The sequence below is a fragment of the Scyliorhinus torazame genome, chromosome 25, assembly GCF_047496885.1.
Source record: "Scyliorhinus torazame isolate Kashiwa2021f chromosome 25, sScyTor2.1, whole genome shotgun sequence".
Taxonomy (NCBI): domain Eukaryota; kingdom Metazoa; phylum Chordata; class Chondrichthyes; order Carcharhiniformes; family Scyliorhinidae; genus Scyliorhinus; species Scyliorhinus torazame.
This window is the reverse complement of record NC_092731.1, coordinates 16,281,036-16,296,580: the sequence shown is the minus strand read 5'-3', so window position 1 is coordinate 16,296,580 and position 15,545 is coordinate 16,281,036. Positions and strand designations below refer to the sequence as shown.

The 15,545-nt window shown below is 52.5% G+C and overlaps 1 protein-coding gene across 1 annotated transcript in view; it reads left to right on the top strand.

The window, feature by feature from the left end:
• LOC140402359 (TNF receptor-associated factor 3-like) overlaps positions 1-13,437 on the top strand; it is an 80,194-nt gene extending 66,757 nt beyond the window's left edge. Inside the window, exons 9-11 of the mRNA XM_072490085.1 lie at positions 6,667-6,807; positions 10,175-10,364; positions 12,526-13,437. Coding sequence (XP_072346186.1) covers positions 6,667-6,807; positions 10,175-10,364; positions 12,526-13,103 — 909 coding nt within the window. The 3' untranslated portion in view covers positions 13,104-13,437. The remainder of the gene's footprint in view (positions 1-6,666; positions 6,808-10,174; positions 10,365-12,525) is intronic.
• Positions 13,438-15,545: the final 2,108 nt, after the last annotated feature.

Genomic DNA, 15,545 nt, shown 5'->3' with positions numbered 1-15,545 from the left:
TCAGCGAGATGCATATCAGTGGGGAATCCATCTCGTCCGTGACCAGTATGACCTATTTCTCTTCTGCAGAGAATTTAAGATATTTGTGTGCTGAATGAATGAGGAGAGCGAGGACAGAGGCAGTGGCGTAGTGGTATTGTCGCTGGGCTAGTAATCTGGGGACCTGGGTTCAAATCCCACCATTGACAGATGGTGTGAATGAATTCAGTTGAAATCTGGAATTAAAAGTATAATGATGACCTTGAAACCATTGTAGGCTGTTGTAAAAACCCACTGTCATGATATTCAGATAAACATCATGGTGCAAACATACATACAAACTGATGGACAGATCAACGCACCAATCAATACACACACATCACAGCCAATCACAGGCAAGGGCATACACAATATAAAACGGGGAACGCGACACTTCCCGCTGATTCCAGCAGGAGACAGCTCAGGGCACAGAGCTCACAGCAAGACTCAGACATCCACCATGTGCTGAGTGCTTCTCCAAGATAGTTTTAGGGCTAGGTCCACAAGTTAGAGGATAATGAACGAACCACAGTAACCAGTTTACAAATGTTGTTAATGTTAGTAATAAAACTGAGTTGTACCATCCGCAACCGTGTTGGTTCGTCTGTGTAGCAGAGCACCCAACACGACATAGTACCAGGATTGGAACCCAGCAACTGTGAGACCTACCTACGCACCTTAAGAAATCCGCCATCCTGCGCCATGGACACCATCAGCCCGCCGCAGCCGCTCCAAATCGCTGGAAACCTCGGCGTCAACTGGAAGCTGTTTAAACAGCACTTCCAGCTCTTCCTGGAAGCCACAGACAGGGAGAATGCATCGGACACCAGGAAAATCTCCCTCCTCCTCTCCACGGCAGGGCAACACGCCATCCACATCTACAACTCCCTGGTGCTCGCGGAAGGTGAGGACAAGACCAAGCACAAGACGGTCCTTCTCAAACTTGAGCAACACTTCAACTTTTCATTCTTTCCTGACACACGTCCGTATCCTCGTGCAGTCCTGCGGCTATGAGGCCACCTCCGATTCCATGATTCGGGACCAGATTGTTTTTGGGGTCTCCTCGTGCACCCTACGCCAGCAGCTCCTCAAAATAAAGCGCCTCACCCGAGCCACCGCCATCGAAGCCTGCGTCCTCCATGAGGGCGCGACCAGCCGCTACTCCCAATTCCAAGCGGCTGAATCGGCACGGCCGGGGTCCTACGCGGCCGAGCGGGTCCAGACGATCGAGTTCCTCCCGGCCCGCGGCCCGGACGAGGGCGGCCATTTCGCGCGCTCTCCGCGGCCTCCCGCGCTTGTACGCGCCAAAAGAGACGTCGACGCAGAGGGACGTGACGCGCAGGCGCGCTCTACGCAGGACCGAACTGCGCATGCGCGATGGCGCAACGAACGCCATGACGTCACGACGTGCGGCAACTGGGGATCCGCACATTTAAAGCGACAACGTCCAGCAAAGAACCGACAATGCCTCCGCTGTGGCAAGAGGGGCCACTACACTGCCTGCTGTCGAGCAGCTCAACCTGCCAACGCTCCCCAATTCCGACAGCCTCGCAGGGACGTGCAGGCCATTCAGCCTCCATACACCGAGTCATACCCGGACGATATACAGACCGGCGATACAGGCGACCGGGAAGCCTTCCGTGTTGCGGTCATTGACAGGAATCGGATGTCTCCAAGCAGGACCCACCAGCCGATGCCAGTGAACAGTGTCAATCCGGGTGATGAATGGTGTGCCACCCTAACGGTCAACCGATCACCAATCACATTCCGTCTGGACACTGGTGCCTCCGCCAACCTGATAGCATGGTCAGCCTTCTACGCCTTGAAGGTCAGACCACCAATTCGGCCATCCCGTTGTAAGATGGTCGTCTATAACGGAAACGTTATCCCGGCCATGGGATCCTGCCAGCTCCAGGTGACGCACAATACATACACGGCCACACTGTCCTTCGAGATAGTTGGATCACCGAAGGACTCGCTGTTCGGCGCACAGGCGTGCAAGGTTCTCCACCTCGTTCAGCTGGTACACGCTTTGTCTCCAGAAGGCACATCAGACTTCCCAGATGCAGAATTAAGGGCACAGCTCCACTCGCTCCTCGCCCACAACCAGGAGGCATTCGAGGGCATGGGCACACTGCCCTGTACCTACAGAATACGGCTCAAACCGGACGCCACCCCGGTCATTCACGCACCTCGCAGGGTCCCAGCACCACTCAAAGACCACCTCAAGCAGCAGCTGCAGGATTGCTATCCCGGGTCACGGAGCCCACGCCATGGGTCAGCTCCATGGTGTGCGTTTAAAAGCCCTCCGGCGAGCTCCGGATCTGCATCGACCCGAAAGACCTGAACAACAACATCATGAGGGAACACTACCCCATACCCAAACGGGGAGAGATCACGAGCGAAATGGCCCGGGCTAAAAGTTTTACAAAGCTGGATGCCTCGAAGGGTTTTTGGCAGATTCAACTGGGTCAGTCCAGCAGGAAGCTGTGCACCTTCAACACTCCCTTTGGCAGATATTGCTACAATAGGATGCCATTTGGCATCATCTCGGCATCCGAGGTCTTTCACAGAATCATGGAACAGATGATGGAGGGCATCGAAGGGGTGCGCGTCTATGTTGACGACGTCATCGTCTGGTCCACCACACCACAGGAGCACATCAGTCGTCTCCAGCGTGTCTTTGCGCGGATACGGGAACACGGCCTGCGCCTCAACCGAGCCAAGTGTTCTTTTGGCCAAACTGAGCGAAAGTTTCTGGGGGACCACATATCCCGGTCAGGGGTGCGTCCGGATGCAGACAAGGTGAGCGCCATTACAGCCATGCCGCAGTCGGCAGACAAGAAAGCAGTGCTACGCTTTCTCGGGATGGTCAACTTCTTGGGGAAGTTCATTCCCAACCTTGCCTCGCACACACCGGCTCTTCGCCACCTCGTCAAGAAGACTACGGAATTCCAGTGGCTGCCTGCACACCAGAAGGAAAGGGAGGAGCTCATAATTAAGCTCACCACAGCCCCGGTATTGGCGTTCTTCGACACCTCTCGCGATACGAAGATCTCGACTGATGCCAGTCCGGCATTGGGGCGGTACTCCTGCAACGGGACGACACTGCATCATGGGCCCCGGTAGCCTATGCCTCACGGGCCATGACCCCCACAGAACAGCGCTGTGCGCAGATCGAGAAGGAGTACTTGGGTTTGTTAACCGACATAGACAAGTTCCACGACTACGTGTCTGGTCTCCCCCAGTTCACCGTGGAAATCCACCATCGCCCCCTGGTCAGCATCATACATAAGGACCTGAACGAGATGACCCCTCGCCTCCAGCGCATCCTGCTCAAGCTCCGGAGGTACGACTTCCAACTGGTCTACACCCCGGGAAAGGACCTCATCATTGCGGATGCCCTGTCCAGAGCAGTGAGCACACCGCCCGACTCGGAGGGGTTCGTCTATCAGGTCGAAGCGCAGGTGGCCTTCACATCGGCAAATCTGCCAGCGGATGATTCAAGTCTGGCCCGTATTCGCCGGGAGACTGCGGCTGACCCCCTTCTACAACGTGTGATGCGCCACATGACGGGAGGGTGGCTCAAAGGACAGTGCCCACAATTCTACAATGTCCGGGACGACTTGGCCGTCATTGACGGTGTCCTCCTAAAGCTGGACCGGATTGTGATTCCGCACAGCATGTACCGGCTGGTCCTCGAACAACTGCACAAAGGCCATCTCGGGGTTGAGAAGTGCAGACGGAGGGCCCGAGAAGCTGTGTACTGGCCGGGCATCAGCGACGACATCGCCAACATGGTGCTCAACTGCCCCACCTGCCAAAGGTTTCAGCCGGCGCAACCCCCTGAGACGCTTCAGCCCCATGAGTTGGTAACGTCCCCCTGGGTGAAGGTGGGTGTGGACCTTTTTCATGCGCTTGGCAGGGACTACGTCATCATCATAGATTACTTTTCAAATTATCCAGAGGTCATACATCTGCACGATTTGACATTGTCCGCTGTCATCAGGGCATGCAAAGTCACCTTCGCTCGACATGGCATTCCGCTTACCGTCATGTCGGACAATGGGCCCTGTTTTGCCAGCCAAGAATGGTCTTCTTTTGCCGCTTCATACGGCTTCACACACGTGACGTCCAGCCCTCTGCATCCCCAGTCAAATGGCAAGGCAGAAACGGGGGTTCACATCGTCCTCTGCAAGGCTGCTGATGCCGGATCGGATTTCTGCTTAGCCCTGCTGGCCTATCGCTCGGCCCCACTAGCCACTGGCCTCTCACCAGCCCAGCTGTTGATGGGTCGCGTCCTCAGGACCACTGTGCCATTCATTCTGGTCCCTACACCCAACTATGCTCCAGTACTGCAAAGGATGCGACAGCAGCGTGCTCAGCAGAAGGTGGCACATGACACTCGGGCAACTGATCTTCCTGCCCTGACGCCTGGAGACAACGTCCGCATCCACCTACCAGAGGGTGGCTGGTCGGCAACCGCCGAGGTTCTCCGCCGCGTGGCTCCCCGCTCGTTCCTGGTTCGCATGCCTGATGGCTCCATTCACCGGCGCAATCGCCGGGCTCTTCGCCTTCTTCCGCGCTCGCTGCGTGATCATACACCGGTGCCACGCCCTCCTGTTGTTCCTGATGTCGACTTTGTGGAGCTTCCTGCCACCATGCCCATTCCTCTGTTGCCTGTGGCCAGGCCCATTCCTCAGCCGGTGGATCCTGACCCACCCTTGAGGCGGTCAACCCAAATTCGTCGCCCACCTACTAGGCTGGACTTATGAGCCTGTTTGAACATTGAACTCACTGACGTATTATGCCGCAATGTTAATATGTTTCTCTTTTTTTGTTGTTACAGGAGTTTGTTTTGATGCTTAATGTTTATACGTGTTTTTTTATGGTACAACCTTGTTGCTATATTGCACCTGACACCTTCCTATGTATATAGTTTAGCCTCATGTACATGTTGTAGATATTTCACACACACAGTCAGCTGCACTCAGTACACATCTTTTTATGTATTACCACATAGGCACATATTCTTGTAAAAAAAGGGGGATGTCATGATATTCAGATAAACATCATGGTGCAAACATACATACACACTGATGGACAGATCAACGGACCAATCAATACACACACATCACAGCCAATCACAGGCAAGAGCATACACACTATAAAACGGGGAACACGACACTTCCCGCTGATTCCAGCAGGAGACAGCTCAGTGCACAGAACTCACAGCAAGACTCAGACATTCACCATGTGCTGAGTGCCTCTCCAAGATAGTGTTAGGGCTGGGTCCACAGGTTAGAGGATAATGAACGAACCACCGTAACCAGTTTACAGATGTCGTTATTGTTAGTAATAAAACTGAGTTGTACCTTCCGCAACCGTGTTGGTTCGTCTGTGTAGCAGAGCCCCCAACACGACACCCATCTGGTTCGAAATCTGGCGTCCTTTCCTGGACTGGCCTACATGTGACTCCAGACCCACATTTAACTCTTAAATACCCTCAAGGGTGGGCAATAAATATTGGCGCATCCAACAACGCCCACATCCCGTGAATGAATAGAAGAAAAGTAACAGGCCATTCGGCCTATGTTGGTCCCACTCGAGCCTCCTCCTATCATCCCTCATCCGACTCCACCATCGTAACTCCTCTGTTCCCTTCTCCCTCATATGCTGCCCGAGCTTAACCTTCGATCGATCACAATATGCGGGTCTCCAGAACTTACTTCATGAATACTTTTAAGGACAAGGCAGATAGATTCTTGATTAACGAGGAGAGTGAAAGGTTATTACAATAATCTTTATCAGTGTCTCAAGTAGGCTTACATTAACACTGCAATGAAGTTACTGTGAAAATCCCCTCGTCGCCACATTCTGGCGCCTGTTCGGGTATGCGGAGAGAGAATTCAGAATGTCCAATTCACCTAACAAGCACGTCATTCGGGACTTGTGGGAGGAAACCGGAGCACCCGGAGGAAACCCGCGCAGACACGGGGGAGAACGTGCAGACTCCGCACAGACAGTGACCCAAGCCGGGAATCGAACCCGGATCCCCGGCGCTGGGAAGCAACAGTGCTAACCACTGCGCTACCGTGCCACCCTTCTCCCTGGGTGAAGAGATTTCCTCTGAATTCCCGGTTGGACTTTTTGCGAACCATCTTATAGTGACGGCCTCTGGTCTATGCTCTTCCCGCACAAGAGGAAACTATTCTCTGCGCGTCCTCTATCAAAACCTTTAATGGTCACCCTTTTTTTCGAAGAGAAGACATGCAGCTGGTCGATCGTTTCCTGATAAATGTACCCACCCATGGCTGGTAGCGTCCTGTCAATCTTCTCAGCAATCCCTCCAGAGCATCTACATCCTTTTTCTAATATGGTGACCAGAATTGTACACTGTGCCCTAAGTGTGGTCTAACCCCAGGTTCAACATGTGTTTAACAACTATTGGTCTAATTTGTGATGCTATGCCCAGTGCAAAGGCTCTGATTGGCTCAGTTTGGTTTGAACCTTAGCTCAAGGTTCAACTCCGTTCTGGGGAATCAGTCAGTGCAACAATGAGGAGATTTGCCGTAAACCTTGTAAAGACCTCTCCGGAACCTCTGCTGATTGGAAACCTCGGATAAAGTGTTGTGTGTTATTCCCCAGGTGGCAGAACTGGAGAGTGAGATAACGGAAAAAAGGAGGGACCTACAAAAACTGGCCAATCAAATTCCAAAGATGGAGAAGGAAATGTTGTTAACGGGCCAATCAGTAACCAGAAGTGAGATAAAATTGAACCAATCACAGGTCAGTATTATTTTAAAAGAGGTTCAAGCGGCCTACCACGGATCAATGACACACGCACATTCAGTCACACGCAAGCACACATGCACGCCCACACACACTCACTCACTCGCACACTCACTCGCTCACACACACACTCGCTCACACACACTCGCTCATACAGTCACGCTCACACGCATACACACACACTCACTCACTCGCACACACACTCGCTCACACACACACTCGCTCACACACACACTCGCTCATTCAGTCACACTCACACGCATACACACACACTCACTCACTCGCACACACACTCGCTCACACACACTCGCTCACACACACTCGCTCATACAGTCACGCTCACACGCATACACACACACTCACTCACTCGCACACACACTCGCTCACACACACACTCGTTCACACACACACTCGCTCATTCAGTCACACTCACACGCATACACACACACTCACTCACTCGCACACACTCGCTCACACACACACTCGCTCATACAGTCACGCTCACACGCATACACACACACTCACTCACTCGCACACACACTCGCTCACACACACACTTGCTCACACACACACTCGCTCATTCAGTCACGCTCACACGCATACACACACACTCACTCACTCGCACACACTCGCTCACACACACACTCGCTCATACAGTCACGCTCACATGCATACACACACACTCACTCACTCGCACACACTCGCTCACACACACACTCGCTCACACACACTCGCTCATACAGTCACGCTCACACGCATACACACACACTCACTCACTCGCACACACACTCGCTCACACACACACTCGCTCACACACACACTCGCTCACACACACACTTGCTCACACACACACTCGCTCACACACACACTCGCTCATACAGTCACGCTCACACGCATACACACACACTCACTCGCACACACACTCGCTCACACACACACTCGCTCACGCACACACTCGTTCATACAGTCACGCTCACACGCATACACACACACTCGCTCACACACACACTCGCTCACACACACACTTGCTCATACAGTCACGCTCACACGCATACACACACACTCGCTCACACACACACTCACTCACACACACACTCGCTCACACACACACTTGCTCACACCCACACTCGCTCACACACATACTCGCTCATACAGTCACGCTCACACGCATACACACACACTCGCTCACACACACACTCACTCACACACACACTCGCTCATACAGTCACGCTCACACGCATACACACACACTCGCTCACACACACACTCACTCACACACACACTCGCTCACACACACACTTGCTCACACACACACTCGCTCACACACACACTCGCTCATACAGTCACGCTCACACGCATACACACACACTCGCTCACACACACACTCGCTCACACACACACTCGCTCATACAGTCACGCTCACACGCATACACACACACTCGCTCACACACACACTCACTCACACACACACTCGCTCACACACACACTCGCTCACACACACACTTGCTCATACAGTCACGCTCACACGCATACACACACACTCGCTCACACACACACACTTACTCACGCACCCCCATGGGGTTGGTGCCCTGCTCTCCCTGATCGATATTAATGGCCGAGGCTCTGGCGTACAGAGCACAATTTCAAAATTTGCAGATGACAATGAAACCTGGAATCATTGTGAACTGTGGGGAGGATAATATTGAAACGTCTAAAGGACATAGATGTTGAAATGGGCAGACAAAAGTGAAATTTAATGCAGAGAAGTGGGGCGTGATTCATTTTGGTCAGAAGAACACGGAGAGACAACATAATAATCTTTATTAGTGTCAGAAGTAGGCTTACATTAACCCTGCAATGAGGTTACTGTGAAAATCCCCTCGTCGCCACATTCCAGCGCCTGTTCGGGTACACAGAGGGAGAATACAGAATGTCCAATTCACCGAACAAGTCCCCTGTTCGGGACTTGTGGGAGGAAACCGGAGCGCCCGGAGGAAACCCACGCAGACACGGGGAGAACGTGCAGACTCCGCACAGACAGTGACCCGAGCCGGGAATCGAACCCGGGGCCCTGGGGCTGTGAAGCAACAGTGCTAACCACAGTGCTACCGTATCGCCCATCTTGACGAGTACATCCTAAAGGGGTCCATGCAGGACCAGAGAGACTGGGGGTAAAATACACAAATCATTGAAGGTGGGAGAACAGTTTGAGAGGGTGGTTAATAATGTATATTGTATCATCGGCTTTACTAACAAGGGCATAGAGTACAAAATCGACAGAAGGAGACGGTGGCGTACTGGTATTGTCACTGGATTAGTAATGCAGAGACGCAGGGTTCAGGTTCGAATCCCACCCTAGTAGATGATGAAATGTGAATTCAATAAAAATCTGGAATTAAAACTCTAACGGTGATCGTGAAACCAGTGCCGATTGTCGTAAAAAGACCATCCGGTTCACTAATGTCCCCTTTAGGGAGGGAAATCTGCCGACCTTACCCGGTCTGGCCTACACGTGACTCCGGACCCACAGCAAATGTGCGTGACTCTTAACTGCTCCCCTCTGAAATGGCAGCCAGGTAATGGGTAACCAACGCTGGCCTTGCCGACAATGCCCACGAATTAAAAGATTCCATGGTTCCATTGGAACATCAGTTATGAGGGTAGATTAGGGAAGAGGAGGTTGAGAAGAGATTTGATAGAGATGTTGAAGATCACGAGGGGGGGGGGGACTGTTCCCTGTTCCCATTGGTGGAAGGATTAAGAGCAAGAGGGAACAGATTTTTAAAAAATAATTTAGAGTACCCAATTCATTTTTCCCAATTAAGGGGCAATTTAGCGTGGCCAATCCCCCGACCCTGCACATCTTTGGGTTGTGGGGGCGAAACCCGCGCAGACACGGGGAGAATGTGGAAACCCCACACGGACAGTGACCCTGAGACCGGGATCGAACCTGGGACCTCGGCGCCGTGAGGCAGCAGGGCTAACCACTGCGTCACCGTGCTGCCACTAGAGGGAACAGATTTATGGTATTTGACAAAAGAAGGAATGGGGACCGGGGGGGTGGGGGGTGGGGGTGTGTGGGGGGGTGGGGGGGGGGGTGGAAGTTGCTTTTTAAACACAGCGAGTGGTTAGGATCTGGAGTGAGCTGCTAGAGAGCGCGGTGGAGGACGATTCACTTGGCACCTGGTGAATTCCTCTTGCCTCGATCCAGCAGGGTATTTGATGGGCTGAATTACCTCCTTCTGAATTGTCCTTTGAGTCTATCAATGGCCGGAATCCTCCGCCCATTGGGATTCTCTTTTCCCGCTCGCGGCGCAACCTCGCGTGACAACTAAACTGTGGCTCGGCCTATTTTCCGTTGCAGAAAACGTTGACGGTCCACACTGACAAGCTGCAGCAGGTTGAACGCGAGCTGCTGGAGCGAGGCAAGCTGGAGGAAGACCTGAAACAGGACATCCTGTCCGTGCGGTACAACATGGGAAACCTGTCCAGCAGGGTCTCGATTCTAGAAAATGGCCCACCCCCCTGCCTCTACAGGGGAACCAGCGGCCCAGGTGAGTGCAACAGAGCACAAAGATGTTCTATGTTCTATGTGTGGAACATTTACAGACAGTTTCGGTCACCGGCGATCTGTAAATCGATTATGTCGCATTCAATCCACTTTCTAAAGTGGGGCCCATTCCATTTGGCTTGAGCTAGCCCGCAACGTAGGCAGCGCGGTAGCATTGTGGATAGCACAATTGCTTCACAGCTCCAGGGTCCCAGGTTGGATTCCGGCTTGGGTCACTGTCTGTGCGGAGTCTGCACATCCTCCCCGTGTGTGCGTGGGTTTCCTCCGGGTGCTCCGGTTTCTTCCCACAGTCCAAAGATGTGCAGGTTAGGTGGATTGGCCATGATAAATTGCCCTTAGTGTCCAAAATTGCCCTTAGTGTTGGGTGGGATTACTGGGTTATGGGGATAGGGTGGAGGCGTGGACCTTGGGTAGGGTGCCTCACGGCGCCGAGGACCCGGGTTCGATCCCGGCCCCGGGTCACCGTCCGTGTGGAGTTTGCACATTCTCCCCGTGTCTGGTGGGTCTCTCCCTCACAACCCGCAATAAGAGGCGACTCGATTGAAACCTTTAAAACCCTGAGGGGCGGAGAGGATGTTCCTCTGGTGGGAGAATCTAGAACTCGGGGGTCACTGTTTAAAAATAAGTGGGGCGGCCATTTAAAACGGAGATGAGGAGAATCATGTTCACTCGGAGAGCCGTGATTCTCTGGAACTCCCTTCCTCAAAGGGTAGCGGAGTCTTTGAATATTATTAAGGCAGAGCTGGATAGATTATTGATTAACCAAAGGGGGGGGTGAAAGGTTATCGGGGGTGGGGCAGGAATGTGGGCTGAGGTCACATTCAGATCAGCCACGATCGTATTGAATGGGAGAGCAGGCTCGAGGGACCGAGTGGCCTCCTCCTGTCCTTGTTCGTCTGTGCGTGAGCAACTCGTTGCCGTGCAACAGGTAGAATTGCAGGCGCACATTCAAATGGGCTTTCAGCAGGGCGGTTTAGTCAGTGTTGGTTCATGGAATCTACAGTGCAGAAGGAGGCCGTTCGGCCCGTCGAGTCTGCACAATCCATGTTTAAAGGAGCAGTCTCAAAGGTATCAGTTTCACAGGAATAGACTTTTGTGCTGCTCAAAGTAGCTCGAAGATTTTCATAGAATTTACAGTGCAGAAGGAGGCCATTCGGCCCGTCGAGTCTGCACCAGCCCTTGGAGAGAGCACCCTCCCCAAGCCCACACCGCCACCCTATCCCCGTCACCCAATAACCCCTCCTAACCTTTTTGGACACTAAGGGCAATTTAGCACGGCCAATCCACCTAACAAGCACGTCTTTCGGGACTGTGGGAGGAAACCGGAGCGCCCGGAGGAAACCCACGCAGACACGGGGGAGAAGGTGCAGACTCCGCACAGACAGTGACCCAAGCCGGGAATCGAACCCGGGACCCTGGAGCTGCGAAGCAACTGTGCTAACCACTGTGCCTCCGTGCTGCCCAGGAAGAAATGTTTCCCCCGCAGTGGAGGGGTCAGTGACCAGGGGGCATAGATTTACGGTAAGGGGCGGGAGATTTCGAGGGGATTTGAGGAAAAACCTTTTCACCCAGAGGGTGGGGGGAATCTGGAACTCGCTGCCTGAAAGGGGGGAGTAGAGGCGGGAACCCTCACAACATTTAAGAAGCATTTTAATGAGTATTCAAAACGCCACAGCACACAAGGCTACGGACTAAGAGATGGAAAATGGGATTGGAATGGGATAGGAGCTTGATGGCCGGCAATGGGATGAAAGGCTGCGTTCTGTGCTGTAAAACATGATTTATGCACAGCAAGATCCCACAACCAGCAACATGTTTAGGGAGATCTATTGGCCTACTCGTCTTCAAATAGTACCATGGGATGTTTTACCTTCACCTAGACGGGTCCATGGTTTAACGTTACCCAAACGACTGTTCCCCCGACAGTGCAGCACTCCCTCAGTACTGCAGTCCCACATCAATTTGACTCAAGTCGCCCAGGTGTGGGATTTGAACCTATGACTGAGAGGGCAAGAGTGCCAACCACTGAGCCACAGGTGACGCCTGGAAGGAGTGGCAAAGGAGCAGGCGGAGTTGACGCTTTAAGAATTGATTTCTTTTGTTTTTGAGTGTCGGTAATAAAATATCCCCGGTTTGCATTTCAGCGTCGGTCGAGCATCAAGTCAGCCAGCACGACAGCATGCTCAGTGTCCACGAGGTGAGGCTGGCCGAGTTCGATCTGCGATTCCAGCTGCTGGAGACAGCCAGCTACAACGGCCAGCTGGTTTGGAAAATCCGCGACTACACCCGGCAGAAACAGGAGGCGGTGTCGGGCAAGATCCTCTCGCTGTACAGCCAGCCTTTCTACACCAGCCCGTTCGGGTACAAGATGTGCGCCCGGGTGTACCTCAATGGGGATGGCATGGGCAAGGGTACGCACCTGTCTCTTTTCTTTGTGGTGATGCGCGGCGAGTACGACCCCCTGCTGCCCTGGCCCTTCAGGCAGAAGGTGACGCTGGCCTTACTGGACCAGGGGCCGTCCAAGAAGCACATGACGGACATGTTCAAACCGGACCCCGACAGCACCAGCTTCAGGAAGCCGCACACGGACATGAACATCGCGTCGGGCTGCCCGCTGTTCGTCCCCCAGCCGGTGCTGGAGAACGAGACGCATCATTACATAAAGGACGACACGATTTTCATCAAGGTGACGGTGGACATTTCGGACGCTTTGGAACTCTGAAAGCCTTCGCCCCGACCTGCGACCAGTTGTGCAATAGTCCTACGATCGATCACAGCGAAAGCCTTTGGTACCAAGCTCGGCACAGTCTGTGCGATGTGCGAAAGAAGACTTTCACTTCTTCAAAGATCTGGGGCCAGGACAGTAAATTATGGAACTGTAAAAATTCCTTTTTGTAAATAGTGCCAAATCGACTTAAACCATTTCATATTATAATATATATACACACACATATATATATAAATATATACACAGCAGTGTGATTAGCAATTGATAATTGCTGTACTCTTTTTCAATCACCCTCTTCCAGACCTCGGGGTTCAGTCTGCCGGCAATGGTGGGGCGGTGGAAATGGGGGGTGTCAGGAGGCCAGAATTAGCGGAACGTCAAGATATCGGAGGGTTCCGGAGTCTGGTCACAGAACTAAGGGGGTGTGAAGCCATGGAGGGCTACGGACATGTCTGGCTGATGTAAGTGTCACTTAGGAACAAAGAGCTGAGGATATGAAAATCGGTAGGGTGGTAAATAGTGAGGAGGCTAGTAGGAGCTATCGACAAACTGGTCAGGTGAGCAGAGCTGTGGCAAGTGGAATTCAACCCGGAATGGCGTGAGGTAATGCGCTTGGGAAGGGCGAACAAGGCATGGGATTGCACTATGAATCTAGGAGCAGGAATAGGCCACTTGATCCGGAAGAAAGAACTGAGGGTACTCTTGCTAAGTTTGCAGATGAGACAAAGATCTGTAGAGGGGCAGGTAGTATTGAGGAAGCAGGGGGGGGGGGGGCTGCAGAAGGACTTGGACAGACTAGGAGAGTGGGCAAAGAAGTGGCAGATGGAATACAATGTGGAAAAGTGTGAGGTTATGCACTTCGGTAGGAAGAATGGAGGCACAGGCTATTTTCTAAATGGAAAAAGGCTTAGGAAATCAGAAGCACAAAGGGACTTAGGAGTTCTAATTCAGAATTCTCTTAAGGTTTACATGCAGGTCTCGATTCTAGAAAATGGCCCATCCATTTTCTGGATGGCCGTTAGGAAGGCAAATGCAATGTTAGCATTCATGTCGAGAGGGCTAGAATACAAGGGCAGGGATGTACTTCTGAGGCTGTATAAGACTCAGGTCAGATCCCTTTTGGAGTACTGTGAGCAGTTTTGGGCCCCATATCTAAGGAAGGATGTGCTGGCCTTGGAAAGGGTCCAGAGGGGGTTCACAAGAATGATCCCTGGAATGAAGAGCTTGGCATCTGAGGAGCGGGTGAGGACTCTGGGTCTGTACTCGTTGGAGTTTAGCAGGATGAGGGGGGGGGGGGGGGGATCTTATTGAAACTTACAGGATACTGCGAGGCCTGGATAGAGTGGACGTGGAGAGGATGTTTCCACTTGTAGGAAAAACTAGAAGCAGAGGGCGCAGCCTCATACTAAAGGGACAGAGATGAGGAGGAATTTCTTCAGCCAGAGGGTGGCGAATCTGTGGAACTCCTTGCCGTAGAAGGCTGTGGAGGCCAAATCACTGAGTGTCTTTAAGACAGAGATAGATAGGCTCTTGATAAATAAGGGATCAGGGGTTATGGGGAGAAGGCAGGAGAATGGGGATGAGAAAATATCAGCCATGATTGAATGGCGGAGCAGACTCGATGGGCCGAGTGGCCTAATTATGCTCCTATGCCTTATGGTCTTATGATCTTACTCTCCCACCGGGCATGTTCCGACATTCAATATGATCATGGCCCTGTCTTCACCATCCCCAAATACCCTTTCCAGCAAAAACCTACCTAACTCTGCCTTGAATATATTCAATAACCCAGCTGCCCTCGCCCACCCTGCTGTCTGGGGGGACTTCCAAAGGTTAAGAAATTCCTGAAAGAAAAAAGATTCAATTATTCTTAAACGATATTCCCCAACCCTAGACTTGTCCATTGGGAGTGGCGGAGGCATCACCGGCCCTCAATGACCAAGGCATCTCCAAACTCTGGATTCCTGGTGGTTTGGCCTAGTCGAACTTTGTGAGCCTGCGGTTTTGAACGGGAGGGCAAGCCTTGACTGGCGGCTGAATCGGAGGGGGGAGATCTCCTCTACTGCTCATCAATTGCCCAGTCGACCTTGAGCTGCACTGTTCCACCAAGCCAGGTCAGGTAGAACAGAGATTGGATGCTTTCTGTCCTTCAGTCACAAGGAAAACGCCCCCACCCACCCACCCCGACCAATGGGACATTTCACTTGCCCATTCTCGTTGAGCGGGCTTCACAATTCAACATCAAACTGCTGATTGATTCCTTTTAAAAAAAATAAAATTTAGAGTACCCAATTCATTTTTCCCAATTAAGGGGCAATTTAGCGTGGCCAATCCACCTACCCTGCACACCTTTGGGTTGTGGGGGCGAGACCCACGCAGACACGGGGAGAATGTGCAAACTGCACATGGACAGTGACCCAGAGCCGGGATCGAACC